The following is a 14,968-nucleotide window of genomic DNA, read 5'->3' as shown; positions in this document are numbered from 1 at the left end:
CCTCCCCCACCGGGTGTCACCTGACCTCAAGGTCTGCAGTCTCTGGGCCCCTGAGCCACCCCTCGGCCCCGCTCCCTTCCTTCTCCACAGCGACGGCTTGTATTGTCCATTAAACTAAGACGCGGGAGGCTCAGTCGGCCTTTCAGGACTTGCCCCGTGAAAGGAGCGGGGTTTTGCCAAACGGCGTCTGGTCTTGGCTGACCCAGTTTCTCTGCGGGGACCAGCAGACAGTGCCCAGGCAGCTCTGATATCTAGGTCATCTGCAGCCACCGCCAAGCCGGCTGCTTCTGCCAGCGCCTGCCTCTCCCCAGGTGCAAATTCCTCTCCGTCCCCACCCCGTGGCATCAGGTGACATGTGGGCCCCAGCCTGCAGGTGGCACTCCGCCATAGCCTAGGCCGCCTGGTCCGGGGTGAGTAGGCACAGAATCAGGAGAGGGGCCCGTGTTTCCCAGGTGACCTCTGAGAACATGCTGCCCTCTCACTTACTGTGAAGCCGGGGGCGGGGCTGACAGTTCCCAGAATCCTCTTTCCACCTCTCTCAACTGGACAGCTCAATCCCAGAATAAGGCCAGTGTGTTGGTGACTAAGAAAACAAAACAATATGTGGCTGTACATGTGATTTCCCAGGTTAGGGTGGTAAAGAGCATGGCTTCTGGAGTTATAGCTCTGCCTTCAAGCTGTGTGACTTTACACAGGGTACTTGGCCTCTCTGAACCTGTGAAACGGGGGTAACAGAGTCTATTCATGAGGTAGCTTGTTAATAAGCCACTTAACACACAGTCTGATAATGTAACCATTCACATGATGATAGCAATTATTAGGTGATTTTAAATTTTCAGCCACCTATTTTGAATCCAGGGATAGAAAGTCATGTTTACATAGTTTGAGTTGAATCTTCCCACCAGTATCAATCCATTTTCCATTGCTATGACAAAATGTCCAGGATTGGGTACTTTATAATGAAAAAAGGTTATTTAGCTCGCTGTTTCAGAGGCTGGAAATCCAAAATCTGGTGGCCCCGTTGGTTCAGCCTGTGAAAAGGGCTTTGTGGTGGGTGGCATCACAACAGCAGAAGAGATCACCAGCCAAGACAGGAGGGCAGGCTTCAGGTTTCTGACTCACTCTTGCCATAATCCACTCTGAAGAGAACCAAGTCTGCACTGCCAGCCTGAATCCCTTCCAAGGGCAGAGCTTGCCTGACCTGACCATGACCTTCCACGAGGCTCCCCCTCCTAGGCCAGGGACCCAGACCCTGCAGCCCCACAGCTCTGGCCTCCGGGTCCCAACAGCCCCGGCTGCAAGTTGTCCATCACGTAGGACTTCACCTCGGAGGTGGGCCTGTCTCTGGCCTCTGCTGGGACTAACCCGAGCTCTCCCTCCCCTCTCCCCTCCCGTCCTCTCGCCCCGGTGCAGGTGAGGACCTCCTGAAGGCTCTGGCTGACGTCTGGGACCACTTCTTCACGGAGACCCTGCCCACCCTGCAGGCCATCTTCCACCCAGTTCAGGTCAGTGTCCCCCCTCGACCTCCTGCCGGCCTCTGTCGTGGCCTTTGGAGGCTGGGGGACAGGTGAACGGGGGAGAACCCGGAGGTGGCTGCTTGAGTTGGCCGAGGGGCGTGGGGCTCTTGGAGAGCCCTGGGGGCCACCTTCAGCCCCAGAGCAAAGAAAAGGGCCACAGGACTGGAGTCCGCAGGCTGCTGCTGCCCTCCTGGCGTTGAGGGTGCGTTCATGCTTTGGAGGGGTTTGGTTTCCACTTTCCCAAAGTAGAGAAGCCTGGGGGGGTGAGGGGCTTTTCTTTTTTCTTCTCCCACCCATCCCTGCTGCTTTTCTTTCCCCTCCTCCCTCCCTCCCTTCCTTCCTTTCTCTTTTTCTTCCATCCTTACTTTTCTTTTTGAAGCATAATTTCTAAGCAAGTTTGCTGTTGTCCCTGGATGGTGGGGAAGGAGCCATAAGATGGGCGTGCAGGGTGGGCGTTCAGGATGGCTTGAGCCGTCATGAACTCCCGTTGCACAACTCCCTCCACCTCCTGCAAAATGAAGAATCTGGAGTAAAAGGAACTCTCTCCTTTGTGTTCCAATCCTAGGACCTCAGCTCATTTGACCACTTGTGTCAATTTCCTTCCTCTTTCTTTGTTTGGTTTTTAGTCCTGGGGATTGAACCCAGGGGCGCTTAACCACTGAGCCTCTCCCCAGTCGTTTTTATATTTTATTTATCTCACCCAGTTGCTCAGGGCCTCGCTAAGTGGCTGAGGCTGGCTTTGAACTCGCGATCCTCCTGCCTCAGCCTCTCAAGCCCCTGGGATTATAGATATTCACCACTGCCCTGGGCTTTCTTCTTCTTCCTACAGAGGTTAATACCACTGCTGATGGTGCCAGGTCAGAGCAGTGCCCCCCTCCCCAGGGAGCCTGGCACAGCTATCCGTCTCCCTGGTACCCTCTCTCACATAGGTGGCACCGAGCTCACCTGTACTCTCGCCCCTGGGATTGGGGCTCCTCACACAATCTGGCTGTGTTGAAGTGTATAATATGCAGAGTAGGAACAGAACCATGAGCAGTGATGGAGGGTTTCCTCCTACCAGGGGAAAGGCCCACGGGACTGTTTGGTCTGATGGTATTTTAAAGGAACTTGGAAGTGCATCTAATATTTAAGACCTGGGAGGCTGTGCTTGCAGATTTCATTACCCATTTGAGTCCCGTCCCTGATGTTTCTAGTAAAACAGAACAGCCAGAAACCCCTAGCCCACAGCTCGCCCCTCTCTTTCAACCCGTCCTCAGCCCTAGCCTGCATTTATGTGGCCAGTGCAGTGCTGTGTCTGCTTCTTTTTCTGCAATAGTCACCCAGCTGCCATACAGGGATCCTGTCCTAGGAAGACAGACCTGATTTAGCAAATAAGAACACAAGATGTCAAGTTATATTTGAATTTCATATAAACAAGTAACACAGCACTGGGGGCATAGTTATATTTTTAAAAGATTCAGATTTAGCTGGACATTCTGTATTTATCTGGCAACTCTGCAGGTGGGGGCGTGCAGACCTGGGCCTCTCTAAGGGCCATTGGGCAGGGACTGTAGGGTGCTGGCGTGGTTCTAGAATGGGGACTGTGGGATCTGGGAGGACATGGCCCCGGTGCAGTCAGAGGTGGGCAGCGAGGGGCCTCTGAGGCCCAGAGCAGGCAGGAGTCCAGTCCTACAGGTCTACACTGGCTGCCCTGATTCGCTTGAAAACCTGTAAGCTCTGGCGATCGTCGTCTTGGCCCTGTTCTCCCTCCTCCTCTCCCGGCCAGACTTGAAGTCTGCTTCTGCTCTAGTTTGCCCCAGTCTCCCCCCACCCCCAGCTGGCTGCTCCCCTGCCCGTCAGCCTCTGCGGACATTTGCATGTGCCGGCCCTTGTTCTTCAGTTCGCTGAGACTGGGCAGGGGGCTGACAGAGTCACCCTGTGAATTGGGGAAGATCGGAGCAAAGGGGCACCCGGGTAGGGGTCCCGGGAAGGAGGGACCTGTGCTTCCTGCCCACTTTTTGGTCTCAGCTGACCCAGAGTCACTTATGCATGGCTTTCTGGAACGCTGTGCCTTCAGGTTGGCTAAGCCCAGACAAAATGGATGGAACCTTGGTTTCTGTGGACGTGAGTCTTGTTTGTCCTCTGTTGGTGGAGGACAGTGGTTAGGAGGAGAGAGGCTTGGATTGGGTGTTGTCCCACCCCGACCTAAAACAAGAAGGGGAAAGAGAATTCTGGATGAGCATGACTTCCCTCTGATTCATGACAAACTGCAGTCCGTGTCCCCAATGGTCCTCTAAGAAAGCAATGACCAACTTGTTTTCAGGACAGGGTCTTCCACATGGCCCCATAAACACATTTTGTGCCTGCGTCAGGGGCCAGATCTTAGATGCAGAAGAGGCCTTTGTGGCTTTGGGCACCAGCGAGGTTCTCAGAAAAAAAACAAAACAAAACAAAACAACAAAGCCCTCTGGGGCAGGCAGGAGCCATGGCATGGGATGTTGGAGCCCTTGCCATGTCAATGGTGGCACCGCGTAGCTGTCCTGAGCCTGCTTCAGTTTGCCTTTAACACAGGAGGTGTCCCTCTGGTCATTTTAAATCTGGGCTGGAGCTTCCCCCCGAGCTGGGAAGCTCTGAAGGCGCAATCTTTCACCTTCTGCAGACAAATGCTCTAGCTCCTCGTGCCCAGCCGCGCTCCACGACGGTGGGTGTTGTGGAAGAGGTGAGGCCACAGAGCTCGCTGGGGAGGACGCGGGGCAGGGGGTCAGCCAAGAGGAGTGGTTCAGGGCCTGAGCAGCGCCCCGGCCGCCCCGTGCTCAGTCCTCAGCCCACCAGGCACCATGTCCATCCCCTGGAAGGTAGCCTCGCCTCTCTGAGCCTCAGGTTTCTTCTATAAAACAATGAAGTCGACTCCAGAGGGGTGAGGAGGAGGGAGAGTGTGGTGATAGGAAAGCAGCTGGGTTAGCCTAGCACGACAGTCAGGGCGGCAGAACAGCGGCTCTGACCATCCGTGTGGCTAGTATTCTCCGTCAATCAAAAGGTGCCAGAAGCTTAGCTGGTAGCCCAAGTGTCTGGATCTACTTTTCACATGTCATGGACTAAGCTAATGAGTTTGGAATGGGTGCGTCTGTTTGTTTGTTTCTTGGTTTGCTTTTGGGACGTATTATTTTTGAATGTCCATGTAATCATCATTCTTTTTTAAAAAAAACCCATCGTTTTCTCCATTGCTGTGACACAGTAGGCTCTCACCCATTGTCAGCAGGTGTGTGAATCAATGCAGTCTTTTCAGAAGACAACATGGAGGTATCTGTAAGACTTTTGGGGAGATATCAGAGATTGAACTCAGGGGCACTCAACCACTGAGCCACATCCCCAGCTCTATTTTGGATTTTATTTACAGACAGGCTTTCACTGAGTTGCCTAGCACCTCACCGTTGCTGAGGTTGGCTTTAAACTCTTGATCCTCTGGTCTCAGCCTCCAGAGCTGCTGTAATCAAGACTTTTTAAAGGCATATTTTGATCACACAATTTTGTTTTGAATTGCTAATCTGAATACACTGATAAAAGTGTTCAGAGACACATGGATGAACGTGTTTATTATAGCATTGTTTGTTGGTCAAAAAAAAAAAAGGCACCTTGGTTGAGGAGATGTCAGTTAAATATAGCCGGTTTATGCAATGGAATACCATGCAGCCTTGAAAAGGGAGTGAGGAGAACAAGCAATATGTGCTGGTATGAAAAGATGTCCCAAATATACTATGTTAAACAAGAGCAGGTTGCAGAACAGTAGAAAGCATACACTCCCTATGTGTTTTTAAAGATTATATGTGTAATTTCACAGATGTAGAAACTTTCTGGAAAAATAAGAGACTATAAGAAGAGTTCTTCTGTTCAATCTTTGCCCATAAATATCTATGACCTTGATGAGAATGAAATAAAAGATGAAAAGGCAAAGGAAACAGAAATTGTCTCTAGTGGGGTGCAGCAGTAGGGGTGGAAAGGCCTCTGAGCACCTGGCTGGCCTTGGAGGGACCGTTTGGGAAACCATTCTGTGAAGTTTTCTGGCGGTTGCTGGGTAGGGCTCTTGGAATCGCCTCCTCTTACCCTGCAGTGTTTCCACCAGATTGCTGTTCACAAGTAGTTCCTAGAAGCTGACCTGCCTGATCTTCCTTCTTCTCTTTCCCTGTGTTCTACTGTTCACCGGAGGGCGGGGAATAAGTTGGATAGATCCTGTCACCTCCCGGCATCATAGGGCCTGAACAGAATAAGGGGTCTGGTACTAGTTCCTTCGCACCCCTGTCCATCAATCTATCATTCAGAGATAATACCACTGTCCAACTTTTCAGGAATATGAGAATAATAAAATAAAGCAAAAGTGCTTTGAATTAAGACCACTTATTTAAAATATGCAACATAGTGTTTGCTCTATTTGAAGTTAGTATTTTAAAGTTATCAGAAAAAACTGTAAAGATGTGAAATAGCTATTGTTCTAGTCAACTTTTTCACTTCTGTGACCAAAAAACCTGACAAGAACAATATAGAGGAGGAGAAGTTGACTTGGGGCTCACAGTTTCGGAAGTCTTGGTCCACAGATGGCCGACTCCAGGCCTTGGGGCTTGAGGTGAGGCAGAACATCATGGAAGAAGAGTGTGGCAAAAGGGAACATGGCACCAGGAAGCAGAGTTCTAGTCAACAAGGACAAAATACATACCCCAAAGGCACCCCCCCAGGGACCCACCCCCTCCAGCCACACCCTTCCTGTCCAGTTACCACCCAGTTAATCCGCATCAGGGGATTAACGCGCTGATTAGGTTCAGGCTCTCAGAACCCCAGAACCCGATCACTTCACCTCTAAATCTTCCTGCATTGTCTCATACGTGAGCTTTCGGGGAACACCTAATATCTAAACCATAACATTTCGCTCCTAGTCCCCCAAAGCTCATGCCTACCTCACAATGCAAAAATACCTTTGGTTGTTTTCCAAGAGTCCCCAGGTCGTAAGGGTTCCAGGACTTCTGAAAAGTCCAAGTTCAAAGTCTCTTCTAAGTCTCAGGGCAAACTTTGAGCACCAGCCTCTGTAAAAATTAAAAACAAGCTCCATACATCCATCCAGGATATAAAGGCACAGAGTGAGTATTTTCACATGAAGAAATAGGTGACATGGAAAGAAGGCATGAGGCCAAAGCAAGACGGAAATCTAACTGGTCCTGTAGCTCCACGTCCAGCATCTGGGCATGCGGCATCCTGAAGCTCTCTCCAAAGGCCTTTGGTGGCTCCGCCCCTGTGGCCTTGCTGGTTGCAGCCCGAGTGGCCTCTCCGCTGGCTTGTCACTTCCCATTCTTCCTCCGCAGATGTCACAGTACGGGCATTTCTTATTCTGGGGGTCTCCACGGCTGCTGTGGCTTCCTGCTCACATCTCCACACGTCACTCTCTCAGGGAGAGCCTGCAGGGATCCTGCCTTGCTTCGCTTGGCTTCCGAGGCCTTCCTTGGACATCTTGGTGGAAGCCTCCGGGCACCCCTGGCTCCGGCATCCTGCATTCCTGCAGAACCAGTCGTATGTGGTCCCCACCAAGTTCCCCATCTCGACAGTAGCCCAGCCTCAGGGACCCTGGCTGCACAGCCTCTGAGTGCTTGGGGGCTCAGCACGTTGAGAAAACTCCTAGGCCCCCTTGTGCTTGCCCACTGGTTTCTTCTCAGGGGAATATTTACTTCTACGTGCTTGAACCTGAGATGGGCGTGGTCGTGCCAGCTCCTGATGCCCTCCAACCATCTTTCCTGTGGTTTCTGAGGAAAGCGTTCACTTCTTTACTGACTCTAATATCTTTAACTACCACACTTTCCTTCGTCCCAGTTTTACTCACAGTTTTCTGGCCCAAAGACACATTTTTCAAATTTTTCTGCTTTGCTCTCTGCTTCAGATTATCACAATAAACTTGGCAAAAAGCCCCCATTAATATTCATGCCACCGCCTGGATGTCACGCTGCCTGGCCATTTCTTCTGCTAGACTAAGGAGTCCATTGCTTGTCAACTCAGCCCCACAGAGTCCTGGGACAGGGCAAAATGCAGACAGCTTCTCAGTCAGGACATAACGAATGGCCTCTGGTCCACTTTCCCATAGAGTCCTCCTCCCCTGAGACCTCATGAGCCCTGTCACAGCCTCCTCGTCCTCTGGCCTCTGAACACCGCCCACCAGAATTGCCCGTTCAGCTCCGCTTACCACAACCTACAGATTTTCCAGCTTGTCCCTTTAAACTTTCCAAAAACTTCCTCCCACAGTCTCCAAAAAGCTCCCCAGCTTCTGAACCACATGGTCAGGGTTGTCACAGTACTGGCCCCACCTCTCCATACCAATTTCTGTTTTATTCCTATTCAGTTTTTTTAATTGCTATGATTAAAAAATCAAGAACAGTTTTCGAGGGGGGTGGAATTTATTTGGGGGCTCATGGTTTCAGAAGACTTAGTCCATAGACAGCCAGCTCCGTTCCTTGGGGCTCGAGGTGAGACAGGACATCATGGCAGAAGAATGTGGAGGAGGAGAGCAGCTGAGAACAGGGAACCAGGAAGCAGAGAGAGAGCTCTGCTCAACAGGAACAGAATAAATTCCCCCAAAGCACACCCCCAGGGACCCGCCTCCTCATGCACACCCCACCTGCCTATAGTTACCACCTGGTTATCCCTGCCAGGGGATTAATGCACTGATCAGTGCATTCATTAGTGCATTAGTGCATTCATGACCTTTGTTGCATTGGCTCATACATGAGCTTTGGTGGAACGCCTCACATCTAAACCATGGCAGATATAAAACTATAAAATATAGCTATGGTATCTCGGGACGCTTTACAGATTTTGGATGTTTATAATGCCTGAACGTGCTACTTTCATAATAGGACGTGATAAAGCTTCGCTAAAACATGCTCTTGGGCTGGGTTTGTGGCTCAGTGGTAGAGCACCTGCCTAGCGAGTGTGAGGCACTGGGTTTGATTATCAGCACCACTTACATATAAAAAAAAATTTGAAAAAAAAAACCCATGCTCTTAAAGAAAACAAATGCGTCTAAGTCAATTACTATTTATTGAGCACATACAGTATGCCGGGCTCTGTGCCCCTTGGCTTCATCCACAGGATTCCTCCCAGCAGCAGTGCTTGGGGTGACGTCACCCATTCTCCCATGCAGCAGGCATTACAGTGTCCGGCCTCCACGGAAGGTGAATGAAGAAGTGGCTTGTTGTCCTTCTCAGATCCCTCTTGGATTAGTCAGCTTTTTGTTGCTGTGACCAAAATACTTGCAAGAACAACTTAGAGAGGAAAAGTCTATTTTGGCTCACATTCCAGAGGTCTCGGTTTGTGATTGGTTGACTCGATTGCCCAGGGCCTGGGTCAGGTAGAACATCACAGAGGGAGGGTGTGGAGGAGAGAGCAGCTCAGCTCATGGCTGATAGGAAGGGGGACGGGAGAGAAGGAGGAAGGAGCCAGGGGACAGATATAATCCAGGCCATAATCCCAGTGACCTACTTCCTCCAACCACACCCACCTGCCTACAGTAACCACCCAGTAGCCCTTTCAAATGATTAAGCCATCAAAAGGCTTAATCCGCTGATGGGCTTCCAGCCTCACAATCCAGTGTTTTCACCCCTGAACATTTCTTCGTTGCCTAATGCCTGAGCTTTTGCAGGGACCTTTCAAGATTCAAACCCTAATGCTGTGTATTATTATTGCTAAATAATTTTTATCCAAATCCAGAATGATTTCATCCTGGGGCCTTCATCACATGACTTGATCAGAGCCAGGAAGAGCATCAGAATGGCCAGGAAGGCTCCTTTAAACCCAGATTCCTTGCTCTAGTATATCTAGAGTGGAGCCTGAGAATTTTGCATTTTTACCAGCTTTCCTAGCAACAGTGATGCTGCTGATTCAGGCTTTGGTAGGCGTTCTCCAGAGAAACAGAACCAGTAGTGTGTGTGTGTGTGTGTGTGTGTGTGTGTGTGTATAGGCGTGCATGCAGGCACGCGCGCACACATACACACTCCTGAGAAACATTTCAGCCAACAACAAACTGCGTGTACTGTGGCAGTCCCGTGAGGAGATGGTATCACCTGGGGACAGGCCATCTTAGTCTGTGTAAGTACACTCTGTGATATTTGCACAGTGATGAAATTGCCTGACTCACTTCTCAGAAGCACCCTTGTCCCTAGGTGACATTGACTGCTGTGGCTATGGGGCAGTGTGAGCTTTCCACCTCTGTGACAAGATATCTGCCATAATCAACTTTCTTAAAAGGGGGAAAGTTGTTTGTTTCAGAGGTTTTGGTCCATGCTACCTTTGGGACGGTGGTGGCACAGTATGTCATGGCAGCAGGAGCAGTGGGAGAGGTGGCCTGTTCACCTCATGGTGGCCAAGAAGCCAAGAGGAGACCGGAAGTGCTGGGGCCCCAATATCCCCTCGTGGGCGTGCCCCCCAATGACCTAACTTCCTTCTGTTGGTCTCCGCCTCCTCCCAGTCATGCCCCAAGCTGATGACCCAGCCCTCAACTCGTGGCCTTTGGAAGCTTTCCAGATACAAACTATGGCGGAGGCTGAGCCCCACAGTCTGCTTCTGCAAATGGGAGACCCAGAAAGCCAGAGGCCTGAGGACCAGGGGGCTGTGGTGTCAGTATATCCAAGGGCTGGGGGTGAGGCCAGATGCCATGTTCCCACTCAGGCCAGAAGCAGGAGGGCCAGGGCCTCCTTCCTCCTCCTTTTGTTCTATTCAGCACCTCAGCTAATTGGACAGAGCCCACCCAGGTGGGCGAGAGCAGCCTGCTTTCTCTCTCCAGCATTTACCAAACACCCTCCAGACACACCAGAAACCATGCTTCATCCGGGCACCCAGGGCCAATCAAGTTTATACCAAAATTAACAACAATTCAGACCCCGACTCCGGGAACACCAAGTCAGAGGCACTAGGCGGGTGTCAGGATTCGGGGTGTGCACATGAGCTGTGTGAGGCCTACTTCCTCCCTGAGTGCCTTACTATGTTCAGGGCTGTGGGATGGGACTTGGCCCTCATTCTCCTACCTTGGCCCAGGGAAAGGAGTCCCGGAAATGAAGCAAGGCACAAGTGCTGGGACGTGGTTTGAGAAATGGAAACCCCAAGACATGGGGGACACTGCACTGGGGGTGATCAGGAAGGCAGTCCCAGGTGGTCAAATTGAGCCCACACAGTATGGGAGGGGGTCGTGTGTGTTCACTGGGGGAGGGGGCTGCATCGATGGCAAGGGTTCCTATAAACCCCAAGGGTTACAGGGAGTATGAAATTTCCTTAAGCCTTGGGGCATGGACTGCTACATCCTGTTTGGAATGATACCTCTGGCTTATTCCAGGAGCAAGACATTTTTGACATGTGCTGGGTGAGAGTGTGCGTGTGTGTGTGCATGAGCATGGGTATGAGAGGGAGAATCTGAGAAATTAGCTCTTTTCCTCTTTGTCTTGGCAGTTTTCGAGAGCTCTTAAAATCAAATAATTTCAATTTGAATCTATCATTTTTTTATCTATGAGATGGATTTTATAATAGTACCTATCTCTGTGCACAGTTTTCTTAGTCTGTTCAGGCTGCTGCAACAAAACACTACAGACTAGGTAGATTATTAACCACAGAAGTGCATTTCTCACAGTTCTGGAGGCTGGAAGTCCAACATCAAGGTGCAGGCAGAGTAAATGTCTATGCGGGCCTGTGGTGCCTCCTTGCTGTGCTTTGTTTGGTGAAAGGGGTTCTGGGCTTTTCTGCAGCCTCTTTCACAAAGGTACTAATCCCATGCCTAAGGGGCTCCACCCTCACAATCCTATCACCTGGCAAAAGTCCCACCTCCAAACACCTTGACCTTGGGGTTAGGATTTCAACCTATGATTTGGGGGAGACACAAACCACACATTAAATGTGTTACTTCCACCTAAAGTGTCGATTCTCACACCCAGCATGTAGTCAGAGGTTACCAAAGGCCAGCTCTGGTGCGATGATCATTGTCATCCCATCCTGCCCCTCGCACAGATCCCTTCTACTTTTCCAATTATTTTTCTTCCTCCATTACTTGGGTTTCCGTAAGAAATCTAGTATCTTATGGAAGCATCTAAGGACTGCTGTTTCCTTGGCCTGGCACCTCGTGGGCACCTCAGTGCTTAGCAGACAAGGTTGGGGAAGCAGCCTTGGACGTGGGGGAGTGGATTTGAGCTTTGGTGTCTCCCCCACTTCCTGGGTCCTCCTTCCTAACCATTGACAGCATTGACAGCATGGCCCTGCTCCAGGTATCTGTGTTGTCTTGGGGGCATTTAAATGGGACGAATCCTGTCCTGACTTAAACAAAGCGTTAGTTCCAGGGGACAGGAGCTGGGTCTTCACCTCTGGATCTTGCAGACGTCTGGTCCTGTCCCATCCCAGGTGCTGCGTAAGCACGTGCCCTCCACTGCACGTGGCTGGGGGCAGATGTAGCAAGCTGTCATCCCTCACCCTCCCTCCTCCCTCCTCTCCAGGGACAGGAGCTGACCATCCGCCAGATCTCCCTCCTGGGCTTCCGAGACCTGGTCCTGCTGAAGGTGAAGCTGGGTGACTTGCTGCTTCTGGGGCCGCCATCCAAGCTGCCCTCCTCCATCGTCCAGATGCTGCTCATCCTGCAGGTGAGGCCCTGGGGGAGACCGAGGGAGGAGACAGCCGCAGTGGGACTAAGAGGAAGGGACCAAGTGACCAAGCATCTGAGCTTAGTTGAAAATTCTTTTGAGCTTGTTTGGCCACATCCCTGAGTTCCTTTGTTTGATGTGCATTCACAGGGTCCCTGCTAGGTCCCTGGTCCTGTGCTCACTGCTGGAATTGTAGAGGGGCATGAAAGAAGCGTGGTCCTTCATTCAGGAAGTGGACATTCCCCAGTTATGTCAGGGAGCCGTGGGCTGCAGGGGACAACAAGGAATCCATTTTTGCCTAGCACAAGCCAGACCAGGTCCTCAATGGAAGGCTCCCAAGGCAGATGGGGTTTGTGACAAGGTGACACTGGTCAAGTTGCAAAGCCACCAGCGTTTCTTCACTTCCTGGCCTCTAGTTGTACCTGGTCTGCGTGTTCCTCTCTGATGCTCCCTGGCCTTGCACAGACTCTCTTGGTCTTTCTCCATCCATGGGGTCGAGTCCAGTGCTTTGGTTCCCGCCTGATCCATGTGGCAGGCCGAAGTAAGAGATTGACCACCCAGATGGCTGCCCTGTGTCTCTTGATCCCAACCCTCAGTCAGTAACAGGACAGTGAGCCAACACTGTTGGTCCCTGGTGTTTGCAGCCTCAGGCCAAGGAATCAACCACCTCGTGAGGTTGGCATTGTATTTCACTCCCATCACAGACCAGGAAACTGAGACCTAGGAAGTTCACCAACATGTCTATCACCCCAGCTAGTAAGGGGTAATAAAATTGAGAACTGCACACTCTAGTTCCTCTCCAAAGGAAAGAATCTGATGGGCTGGCCTTGGGCTAGGTGACCTCTTTGCCTGGTGGACTTTGACCTTGAGTGGGATCAAGTAGTCCAAACCTGGCCTCAGCAGGCCCATTCCTGTGGGTGGGCACACAGTTCTCCCAGAGCAGCGCTGCTCTCCCAGGTTCCATCCTCCCTCAGGCGGAAGGGGACCCTAGGCTGCCCTCATAGCAGGCATGGAGCATCCAGCCAGGGCCCCCCGACCTGCCTCCCCCAGCTGCTGTTCTCTTTCCCTTCTCTAAACTGGAACATCCTTCCCTGTAATCCCAGAGGAGGAAGGGCTGCCAATAGGAAGAGGGAGAGTGGAATTGGCTGGAATGCAGGTGTGCAGCTCCCACCTGATTGAACTTGGCCTCTGCAGAAGGAGTGAGCAGGACCTTTGTGCCCACGTTCCCTCTGCCCACAGCACTCTGTCTTCTGGGACTCACAAGCCCCCTTCCATCAAGGCAGATCCTTGGGCTTCCATCTCACCCCGTGTCCCAGCACCCAGCCCAGTCCTTGGCACATAGTAGGTGTTAAACACTGTTCACTGAGTGGTAGCACCAACTAGCAAGAGACTGAGTGAGACTGACCCCAGGTCCCTGGCCCCAAAGATTACGATGGCTTGTGACCATCACACAGGGCTGAGAGAAGTGTGGCTGGAGCAGGTCCAGGGTCTCAGCAGTTTTCTGGAGACCTGGGCGAGGAAATGGTCCCTCCTGTGACTACCCCATTGTTTGTTCCGTTTCAAGCAGAGAGGGAGGATGAGAGGAGCTGGCTCAGGGGCTCAGGACCACATACTAATTTGTAGCCAGCTGACTGCTCCCCAGCTCCCGGGCCCCTGCTTTCTGCCTTCGTCCTGCAGCCCCCACTCCATGCTCAGAACCCCCTCAGCACCACCCTTCAGTTCTCTTAGGGCTTCCTGGAGTGGCTTACTCAGGAGTCTCGGGGCAGGGATGGTGACTGAAAGCAGCAGCCTGGGTCTGAGTGGCACTTCAGGTGGCGCTGCCCTGGGGCCATTCCGGTAGCAGGAACCCTGGGTCTCTGTACTTAGAATTGTCCTTCTCTCCACAGGCCCCTACTTTCCCCAGGGTCATGAGGCCTGGGGCTCATTTCCCCAAAGCCACCTGACTGCTAGGAAAGAGCCCTTTCTCAGACTTCAACTCTCCCTTTTCCAAAATATTTTGGAGCCAACCCTTCCCCTCCTTCAATACACTGGGTGTTCTGCCAGCCGAGGGGTCTGTGCTTAGGCTGGCCTGGTCAGTGGCGGAACCAGAGACTTTAGCCATGGAGGCCCGCATGGTGTGTGACCTGTGCTTCCAGGACCCTGCGCCTGGCTCCATTGTTTCCCATCACCCACTCAGCATTCGTGATAGCTTTTGGAGGAAGGGACCTTGATTTTCACTTTGCTCTGGGTGACAAAATGGTCACAACCAGTCTGCTGACCAATGGAGGGCAGAGAGCGGCACCCTGGCTGAGGGCACCTGCCAGCCCAGCTCCCAGGCTGTGTCCTGGGAGAACCAGCTGCTAGCTCCACGTCACGTGCTCCTGGCCCGCTCTCTCCCACCTGTGCGGCCTCTCCTTTTCCTGTCACCTCTCCCCAGTTAGTGCTCAGGAATTCTAGGGGGGAAGGGGCCATGGAAGAACCCAGATGAGAACTGTCAAGGACAAAACAAGAGAGAGACAGTGGGAAAGTTTCCTGGGCTCTGAGGCCCAGTCAAGGTGGTTTTGTGGCTGAAACCGCTCTGCTCTTGAGGCCTGGTGTGGTTCCTAGGGCGCCTGAGCAGGGCTCCCCTTTTCCCTTCTGCTGCCTCAAGGCCTCCCTCCACCTGGGGCAGCTGTGTCTCCCTGAGCTGAGCAGCTCGTTCGCTTTCCCTGTTCATTTCCACTCTTCTGTCTAGTATGGAGCAGAGGGCACAGAGCACCCTGGCTGCCTGGCCTGCTGTGTGTCAGGACCACCTCTGCATCTCCTCTCTCCAGACCCCTTCCCAGCCCAACCTCCAAATCCTCTGCC

General features: G+C 52.0%; 1 protein-coding gene across 1 annotated transcript in view; it reads left to right on the top strand.

Moving 5' to 3' along the window:
• The window catches only part of Prr5l (proline rich 5 like), a 61,137-nt gene that overhangs the window by 33,962 nt on the left and 12,207 nt on the right, over nt 1–14,968 (top strand). The window contains exons 5-6 of the mRNA XM_026405140.2: nt 1,414–1,505; nt 11,999–12,142. Coding sequence (XP_026260925.2) covers nt 1,414–1,505; nt 11,999–12,142 — 236 coding nt within the window. The remainder of the gene's footprint in view (nt 1–1,413; nt 1,506–11,998; nt 12,143–14,968) is intronic.

This window comes from Urocitellus parryii, chromosome 4, assembly GCF_045843805.1.
Source record: "Urocitellus parryii isolate mUroPar1 chromosome 4, mUroPar1.hap1, whole genome shotgun sequence".
NCBI classification, from domain to species: domain Eukaryota; kingdom Metazoa; phylum Chordata; class Mammalia; order Rodentia; family Sciuridae; genus Urocitellus; species Urocitellus parryii.
This window is presented reverse-complemented; position numbering and strand designations above follow the sequence as displayed.